Source organism: Morone saxatilis, unplaced genomic scaffold (genome assembly GCF_004916995.1).
Source record: "Morone saxatilis isolate NCDOM2014 unplaced genomic scaffold, NCSU_SB_2.0 Contig3, whole genome shotgun sequence".
Lineage (NCBI taxonomy): Eukaryota > Metazoa > Chordata > Actinopteri > Moronidae > Morone > Morone saxatilis.
Genome location: NW_023339873.1, coordinates 10,569,562 through 10,579,363, shown reverse-complemented (window position 1 = coordinate 10,579,363; position 9,802 = coordinate 10,569,562). Strand labels below are relative to the sequence as shown.

Below are 9,802 nucleotides of genomic sequence, written 5' to 3'. Positions count from 1 at the left end.
AGTCAATATCAATGTACCTTTTGAAAGGTTTCCTTCTGGCAACCAGTGACCTTTATCTTATGATGTATTAATTTTTCTGGAGCACCGCTGTTAAAATTAGCTTTTCGCCCCCATTACCAGGCCTCTTGATGTGACTTTTCATCCTTTCTGGATCATCTTCTTTTGATTAATTCCTATAAATTGTCTTTATTACACCCTTCACTTTCACCAAAGGATCAAACTGAATGTCTGGAATTCATCACATCATACAGGAGGAGCTATAAACTGTGAGAAATGTTCAGCATCAAAGTGGTAGTTGTCCTCTACTGGACAAGGGGAAAAAATGAGAGGAGAGAGAGGAGAAGAGAGGAGAGCAGAGCAGAGCAGAGAAGAGAAAAAAAAGTGCAATGGTCCGTTGCAAGGCAGCACTAAATAATAAACACCAATCCAGCATTATGGGATGCCATGTTCCCTTAGCAGCTGCTTATCCATCTTCGAGACAAATCGACAGATTAATGTGACCTTCTGACCAACCTTTAATGGTATGGATTTGTCAGAAAATAAATTAGCTGTACTTCAACATACAGATCCTTTATTCTGACTTTCTTCTCCTGGTATGTGGAAATGTGGAGGACAAGCTGCCAACAAACAGGCTCTAAAATGCACATGTTGTGTCCATATGCACAAGTAGCATCGCTTCTAAATGATGGATCATGTAAGCATGTTGTATGCACAGAAATACTCGCAAATAATCTACAGGACAATAAACCAGTGCATGGGTTGACTGCAGAAAAAACCTGCAGAAAAAACCTTCAGATATGAGTCAATGTAAAGAATGAAGATGTTGCATGTCAAAGTCCAAAAGCCACACATGTGTGAAGGTGCTGTTTCATAAGATAGGGAATGTTTCCATCTCTACTTCAGAGTTCTGTGTGTTTAACCTGTCACAGAACTCAGACTGGTGCATTGTTGGTGTGATAAATAGGCTTTATCAATGCAGCAGCAGCATTTTGCATATACAGTAGTTAGACAACATATCCATCAACAGACAGGCACCACATCATACGCTCCATTTATCGTTCCAGTGGATTTCTCACTTTCGCTTTCATTGAATGTCAATACCATCTTCATCTTAATTTGAATCAAAAATGTATCCAATCCGTCCACGGCGAGGTGGTTTGATGCTCTCCAGTTGCCAATAGTAACCAAAGCTAGCCAAGAGCAAAATCCACTCGGCAGTGAATGAAGCAGAGAAGTGTTGAGGATGGAGGGGTGTATTATATCACTGAAGATTACAAGGACCATTACAGGAGCTGTTGTCAATGAAAAGAGCGCTGCAGCAATGTAACGTCCGGACAGAATCAAACAGCACTGGTCACGACCCACATTGTAGTCCCCTCGGTGCTTTACATTGTATTATTGTGTAATCCGTGTTATGTAATTTTTTCAACAATGTGTCTTGTTTTTAGACGTAGAGAAGGCTGTGATGTGGCTCTAAAGACAATTTGCACTAAACATCATGGCATATATTAGTAATTTGGGGAAATTAGTGCCACTCCAGACATGAAAAGTCAGTTCTTACACTGTGCAATCTCCCTGCAATTCCATATTTTCTGATCAGTCTGAGTTTAAATTAGACTACACGCAACCACTTCGCCATGGCCATTTATTATTGACTGATAGGTGTTCCCTTTGAACACAGAGCTTCAATAGTACTCCTCTAATGCACCTGCTGCACCACAAGCATCAAAGAAAACAGGCCGTTCATGAATAGCAGGCTCCAGACTGCATTACGTATTTGCAGTTTATCTCTCAGCCGGATGATGGCGCGGTCGGACCTGGGCGGAACAAGTAAAAAAAAAAAAGAAAAAAGAAATAGGGGGCTGGATGAAAACCTGTTGGAGTCTGCCAATAATAGCCCGAGTTGGAGCGTGCTCATACTACAGAGCCACACTGAGGTCTCTCCGCGCATCGCACACTGTGTTGGGAATCAGGCGGACGGAGCGAAGTCTTCCCTTTTCTGCTGCCCGGGAAGGAAAGCACACAAGCACAGAGAGGGGGGAGAGGAAGACGTTCAAATCTGATTCGTCGTCGATTGCAAACACAGCACAGACTCTGGCTAATTCCTTTGGGGCGGCATTACACTCCTGCACAGCCCTATTAAAGGATCACACTGTTGGGCACCGCTCCTCTCCCGCTTGTCAAAACCCAAATCCCCGAGTATCCTCGGAAGGACAAGGGGGTTTGTTGTTTTATGGTGTTTTCCGCTGGATTATCACTTTAAAAAACAAACAAACAAACACATCGGCAGAAGTCAAAATCAAGGATTTACAATTGTTTGTAAAGCTCTTGGTTGTGTTTGCAGCGGCTGCGTGCGCGTCTACGTCTCCGAGGAGAGAGAGAGCGAAGTGCCGATAAATCTTGTCCACCTGGACTTTGTACCTGAGCGAAGGAGCCTCTCGGTGAGCTGCACTTGACAGGAGCGGAACCGACAGAAAGAAAAAAAAAATCTGGGGAGACCATTTCGTTCTTGAGCAGCTGAAGGGGGGAAACACTGAAAATCCTGCGAAAAAAATGCCTCTCGCACAGATCGCAGAGCCATGGCCCACGATGGAACTAGTGCAGCTCGAAACGGAGGTAATAAGAGGTGAAATATGTCGACGCTGTTTTGCATGCATTGTTTTTATTCAATTTGATTATTAGATTTGGTTCAGGTAAAAACGGCGAACAAAGGTGTGCGTTTTTTATGAACAGCCCCTCAGTTCAAGGTGTTCAGTGATCAGCACTTTCTACAAAGAAGTGATTAAGAGTTAAGTTCCAAAAATGCCCACTCCGTTAATTAATTTGTTAAACTGTTTTAACACATAGCTGGGAGTGAATATACTTAATAAATAATTCACAATGTAGGTCCTGTGTTTTAAATGAAGTGTGCATTTTTAATCAGGGTTAAGTCAAAGTGTGATGAATAGGCAGCCCATTCTCTAAGGGACATGTTTGCCACTTATATTCTACACCAGTTCTTTGGTAACAGTCATGTAAGAGGGCTATTAGAGGTTAGGATTGGAGATGTTTCACTATGTGAGTTTTCAATTAGCCTTCAAAGCTCAGTTTGGAAATCCTTCACTTTTTTTTTTTTTTTTGTCTTTCACTGAAGCTCTTGAGCAAAATCTGTTTCAAAGCTGGGAGCCAGAGAGAAGACCAGTCTGTCTGTCACTGCTCCCACCTGTAAAGTGGTTTCTTTCTCTGTGTGAAGTCTTTTCACCCATGGCAGTACAAAAAGGAAAAAGAGGAAGGACAAACTCTTCCAGTCTTATGAGGGACACTATACTGACAACCCATATACTGAACTATATGGTAAATTTTTTCAAATATAATGATTTTAAGTTTGAGTTTTGTAATGTATGCTGCAGAATTAGTTTATTTATCCCTGATTAAAGGTTAAACATGCTGTAGCCCTGTCTTGTCAGAAGTGTCTGATTACACAGCAGGTATAGAAGAGGACATGGGTGCTCATTGAGGTTAAATCTTTTTCCAATTTTCTCATAATAAACCTCAGAACTTAGAGAGAGAGAAAGAGAGAGAGAGAGAGGGGGCCCTAATGTTGTCCAGACCTCTATTATTTGGATGTAGCATCATTATTCATGAACTCTTCAATTGCCTCTTGAACAGACTGGTTGCTAAGTGAATGTGCAGCTATCACATTATGGTTATGATGAGTAGACACTAGTAGCGTAGAAAGCAACCTGTGCCACATCAGGCTGTAATTGTAAAAGAACTGCCTCTTTTGAATTAGTTTGCCAATTAAGTGGGTGAAGCGGGCCTGTGACACCCATGTTTTCGTGTGTCTGATCTCACTGATGAATACCTCTGTGCTGATATTACAGTGTCCTCAATCAGCTTTACCAGAGATCACTCTGATTATAAATACGGCTAATTTTTATACCCAGCGGCTTAGATAACCTCTCTTTGATGGGAGGGAACATTTAATGGACACCAAGAAAACCATTTGTAAGAATGCTCTGAAAAATGATTGCCGTTTTTCTTAGAACCTGGATTTTCTCAATAAACTGGATTTAATTCAAGAATACCTAAGACAAGTTAATGAGTCTTGACTCATTAAGCTACTCATTATGGAGTAATACCACTATTAAGGTAGTAGACATTATTGATTGCGCAGACACGGTTGTTACAGTTAATTGTGGAGCTGGCAAATGTTGTTATTGGTTCTCATGGTGAATGGAAAACCTTCACATAGTGCAGACAGAAGCACTTTGGGTAATTTCGAAACATCCTGACTTGGTTTGTTCCACAGACTCCACTATTTACAATATTCTGCAGGACATGAGTTGGCTGAGTAGCATATCACAGCTGAACAGATGGTGGTGCAGAGCTGTGAAGAGTGCTAAGTTTAATACTGTAAAAATACCCAGCCTTTGGTATGCGTAATGCTCACAACTCTCTGATAACCAAAATTGCTAAAAATACAGTATCTGTGTGTAAATATCACCGTATATATCACAAATCGAGATTATTTTTATTCTTCTTCGGCCACCGAAATTCAGTATCTGTAATTGATTTGATCACACAAGTCACTGCCAGTCACAGTGGGATCTGTGCCATTTATCTCTGTCACCAACCTACCAGCCAGCTGCACACTTTGGTTCCTGATGGCATAGAGGGAGAGAGACAGAGAGGGAGAAAGAGAAAGAGAGAGTGTGACGCCTCAGGGCTCAGATTGATTGAGCAGAAAGAGCGAGTGAGGCTGAAGGGGCCATGCCAGTGAACATGTTGGGAGAGTCAAACGGGAGGCGCAGCGATGGGAGTCTGCCTAGTCATGTGCACAGATGGGACAGACAGACAAGAGACACACTTGTGGCTGATTTTGTAAAATAAAGGATGGAAGAACAAAAAATCCGCTTGTCTCATTTAAAAACACCATTCTCATCAGCACACAGTGATGCGCTATGATATGGCAGCTGAGGAGAAGTCTGTTTCCCCCACCGCTCATTGTGCGAGCGCTTGTGTTTTGGAAGCAGAGAAGGTGTCATGAATGGAAATCATATAAAGCTGTGGCAAAGCGAGCGAGAAAGAAATGTGCAAAGAGAGCCATTCAAAAAAAAATATTTGTTTGATTGAGCCCTTTTATTCATCACCAAACCATGTCTGTTATGAATTAACTTCTCAGTGAATCATCTCTGATAAAGGCACTTCAACAAATCATCTCCATCCTGTCCCAGTTGAGTCACTACCACCTGCACTGGCCACTGTCGCTACTAGATTAGTGAAGGTCCTCCAAAAGGTCTGAATCATGCTTCTGTCGGTATTTAGTTATTGCAGATTTCTCTATCCACATTCCTTCAAGCCTTGTGACCCTTCTGACCCTTAATCAAGAATCCGTCCAGTGCTAACTTTCAAACTTCTATATATATTTATATGTCTATTTCATGGTCCTGAAACTATGAAATATTATAAAACAACACTGTGGCTATATCATTGTGCTCACCAGCTTACAAGTTGTAGAGGTTTTTATTTTTCTGCTTTCACCACAGCTTGACAAGACACTTTTAGCCGGTTTAGTTTGTTGTTCCTACCTGTGTGTCAATAAGTTTGATTAAAATGGCTTGTTTGGTGGCCACTCTTCATTGGCTAGTTCTGAACTTACCATTTACTTTTACAGCCTGAACTTCTAAACTATCTCCAACAGCTGCACTTTTTAATGTCTGAAAGATTATAAGTGACAGTGTCTCTCCCAAAAGGTATGAATCAGCTTGCATTGCAGTTTTGGTTCCAGTTCTGTATTAAATTGTATTTTGAGTCCACCGACTGAGCCTTAAAATGATTTGTCACTTACAGTACTTTTTATACCCTCCTCATATTTAGGAATAGTAAGGAAACCATCTTCAGTAGATAAAGGGGGAAAAGACAGAGCAAACTTAAAAGGAAAAATGTATTTATATAGCAGGACTGCACAAGCCAGGACTTAAAGAGCAGGATTGTACAAGTCTAGATGGTGGAGAGAGAAAGAGACTTGGTACAGCTAGACTGGAGTTTTTTTCAGTGATTGCGTAACACGGCCATGTAGAGGAGAAAGTAGGGTTAATATACGGAATGTGTGCCATGTTTGCTAGCCAGGCGTGGTCAGCAGTGTACACCCGAGCACTTGTGTGAGTATGTTCATGCTCAAGTTCAGTTCACATTCATGCTTTGCTGTGTGTGTGTGTGTGTGTGTGTGTGTGTGTGCGGCTGCAGCTAATCTGGGTGTGACCTGTGGAACACCTGAGCAGGGCTATGGGAGTGGTGTAGGGCTAGGTGGGCATGTGATAACACAACACTTTTCCTGATAAGTGCCCTGACAAAGTCGTCCATTCCCTTTTGTATCTTAGAGTTAAAATGTAATCTGCCAGTGAAATCGAGACTGTGTATTGTCCCGTCACAGTCATACCTGCAGGAAGAGGCGCAGATTTGGTGGCTTTAGTGCGTTTTTTTCCCACTTCAATTTATAGTTACTAATGTTAGGAAGAAGCCTTTTAGCACATACTAAAAAAAAACTGATAGAAATAGCTTTTGTCCATTTTCCGGCACTGAACAGAAGAGGACATTTGTAATCTGACCTGCTGTCAATACTCCCTGGCAAGTGAGATTACAAGTAATGTATTCAGATAGGATTTCAGGAACAGACAAAAGAATGGTTATTGTATTTCTTAGTTGCCTAGTTACATGGGCAGCTCTAATCATGCTGTTAAAACACAGATTTATCTATCAAACACACACAGCACCAGCGCTATGAGATTGTTTACTTTGTCTAATCATAAAGGAGTCCTGTGAGAAATTAAAAGTTCTGCTGTCTGTCTCTGGATCGCTTAATAGGTCGGTCTGTAAATCTGTTTACAGTATGCTTGGCCTGCAATGGCCTTTATATTTATTCTCATTAAAGCGTGTGCATCTTGGATTGTTTTTCCGATATTTGGATTTTCATAGTAATCATAGACACACCTGACAATATTTTTGAAATCACGTTTGTTTATTCATGTAACGTGTGTGTGTGTGTGTGTGTGTGTGTGTTTGCCTGTGCTCTCATTGAGGAAGCACAGGGGAGGGAAAGCGCCATTAACTGGGCCACTTGGATCAGCCATGCAAAGCTAATGAGGTTGAAATGTGTTGAGCAGCAACGTCGGGAAGGAATTGCTGACCACACACACACACACATGCAGAAACTAAGACAGTTGCACTCACACACTTGGGATTTTGATCACTGGTGTTCATAATACTGGGTTAAACAAATCCAACCATGAGATTATCGGAAAGGAAAGAGTTGGAAAGTGGATTGAGGTGGGAAGATTTCAGTTTGTGTTCCTGAAAGTGAGATTAGGTTTGTTTGCAAAGCCCCACATAACAACACACTGCACTTCCTTGTGGTTTTCTTTTAAATTGCCACTCTTAAAACACGTGTGCTTGGCTTCGAACTGCATTGGCCACTTTAATTGTCTCCGTTTCTCCCATGTCACCTCACATTACAGCTCTTACTGCTTTTATGACTGGCATAGTTTGGCTAAATTAAATTGCCTCCCTTGAGATCATGATTAAAGTCCAACCAGATGAACTGCTGGTCTATAAAAATGCCTGGCTCATCCAGTTTATAGCTGTTGGTTGTTGCAAGAGTGAAACTCAAAGCAGAAAATAAGGATGTACATCCAGTTGCCAAACACATCCAATCTTAGCACAGAAGAGCATGTTACTGCAACAAATTAGATCCGCAGTCTGGGTTCTTTCTGTTCAGAAGGTCTGTCTTTTTTCTTTAGTGTACATGAGTCTAGCAAAGCTGTTTGATTGTTAAGGCTGCTGCTTGTCATTGTGTTGACTCCCTGTCTTATTTTGTGTGGCTGAAAGGAAAAGGAAGAGGGAAGAAAAAGGGCATGGAGGAAGTGAACAACCTCAGGGTCGCCCCTCTGTGATAGAAAAACAAAGCAGAAAACGGAAAAAGGAGGGAAATGTTATTTAGGGTGTTCCACACTTGCCCAGAATACTTTGCTTTGATTATCTGAAAGGGTCAGTTATCATCATAGATTTATTTCCACATGTTTCAGAGCTATACCACTAAGCATTAAAAGGCCACTCCATTTTACATGTTAAGGTCAATGTACTTGTCAGTCCCCCAGACAACCCATCGTATTGATCTCTCTGGCCTCTGTAGACTTTGCATGGGCAATAGAAATAGACACTAATTTGGCTTGACATCATAATGGCCCCTGCTTTTTTCAAATTACATCACAGGTATCTCCTCTATCCTCTGCTTATCATTCTCCTTGTTGTTCTACCTTTGTGTGCAGCAGAATGAGAAACGTCTAATCATCTAATCTGACTAAAATCTTACTGTATGTTTAGAGTTAGCCACCCACTTCTGCTGCAGTGAACAACATGTTGAGCTTCCGAATAGGCTTCAGCGAGCCATTGTTTTACAAATAACAATGATTACCCTTTTCAGCTAGACTTACCTACTGGGGAACGGATGAAGGATGTGCATTTGTGTGTCAGCCTTAGATTATTAGGTTTGCCAGATGAGAAGCAAAGTGCTGGATACAATGGACTGTTGCCACCCACACAGTCTTGCGAATATTACCTCCCTTTCTTCCTCTCTTTCTCTCTCTTTCTGTGTGTCTCCCTTCTTTTTACACACACACCCACACACCCACACACCCATACATATGATGTATGCACTGGCACACACTCTGACTGTTTTCTCATATCTGCTTTCTCGACAGAATGGGCAGAGCACCACTGAGGATGGAGTCACACCTGCTGTCAAGGTACATGGCATCTCTGGAACTCACACTCACACATACAAAGACACACTAGCACAGACTCACATTCACAAATGTGACTCAACACTTATGAAGCTTCACATCCAATAAATTAGACTGAGGACTTGGACTCAACTCCTGTGTAGAATTGTTTGGCTTTTGTTTGTGCTTTTCTATGAAAGCCAGCAGCAGAAGGCTAAATTCCATTAAAGGGCAAATTCTTGTGTGCATCTTCATTTTGTTTCCATTTCCACTAAAGGAAGATAAAAAAAAAGCATGTGTTCGTGCAAATGTGTGACTGTGCGTTGATTTATTCATTTGGCAACTGCATTGACAGCCCTCAAAGGGCACTAGCTGGCTGGAGTTTAATGTGTTGAATACTGTCTGAGTGAGGTTGATCGAGCCACAGCCCAGCTGCTGTGTATAGTGATGTGTCTGGGTCAATATAGTAGGGCCATAGTACAATATTAGCCATGCTGCGTGTCCTCATGTGTCCTGTTAGCATGTTAACACATCATACAGAGAATACACACAAGCTTGTGCATACAAAAGGACACACAGTGAGAATCATCGAGTCAGCCCTTTCCTGCCTCCTGGCTGGCCTCCACGCATTATTGTCCGGCCATGAAACGTGATGCTGTTTCCTCCTGTAGACTATTACTCTCCAGCCGTGTAGCAGAGAACAAGGAAATGTTCTTCCTTCTCGCTTTTTTTTTGTCTGTCCTTGCTCTCGAGGGGGATGGAGTCTGAAGAGCATTTCGTCTTTTCTTTCAGTTCAGAACAATGTGCTGTGACTGAGGGAGAGCTGAGTGTGCTGGATGAGAAAGAGGTTTCAGTCAAAGTCAGCACACAGTAGCTGCACTGGTCGAGGCCATTAACGTTAGATGGCAGGGGAACAAGACACAGGCTATATGTATGTGTATATGTATGTGTATATGTATATATATATGTGTGTGTGTGTGTGTGTGTGTGTGTATATATATGTATATGTGTGTGTGTGTGTGTGTGTGTGTGTGTGTATGTAT

The 9,802-nt window shown here is 41.8% G+C and overlaps 1 protein-coding gene across 1 annotated transcript in view; it reads left to right on the top strand.

The window, feature by feature from the left end:
• The first annotated feature begins 1,911 nt into the window (after window positions 1-1,911).
• rps6ka1 (ribosomal protein S6 kinase a, polypeptide 1) overlaps window positions 1,912-9,802 on the top strand; it is a 40,100-nt gene continuing 32,209 nt past the window's right edge. The window contains exons 1-2 of the mRNA XM_035674262.1: window positions 1,912-2,616; window positions 8,739-8,783. Of these exons, the coding sequence (XP_035530155.1) occupies window positions 2,554-2,616; window positions 8,739-8,783 (108 nt within the window). The 5' untranslated portion in view covers window positions 1,912-2,553. The remainder of the gene's footprint in view (window positions 2,617-8,738; window positions 8,784-9,802) is intronic.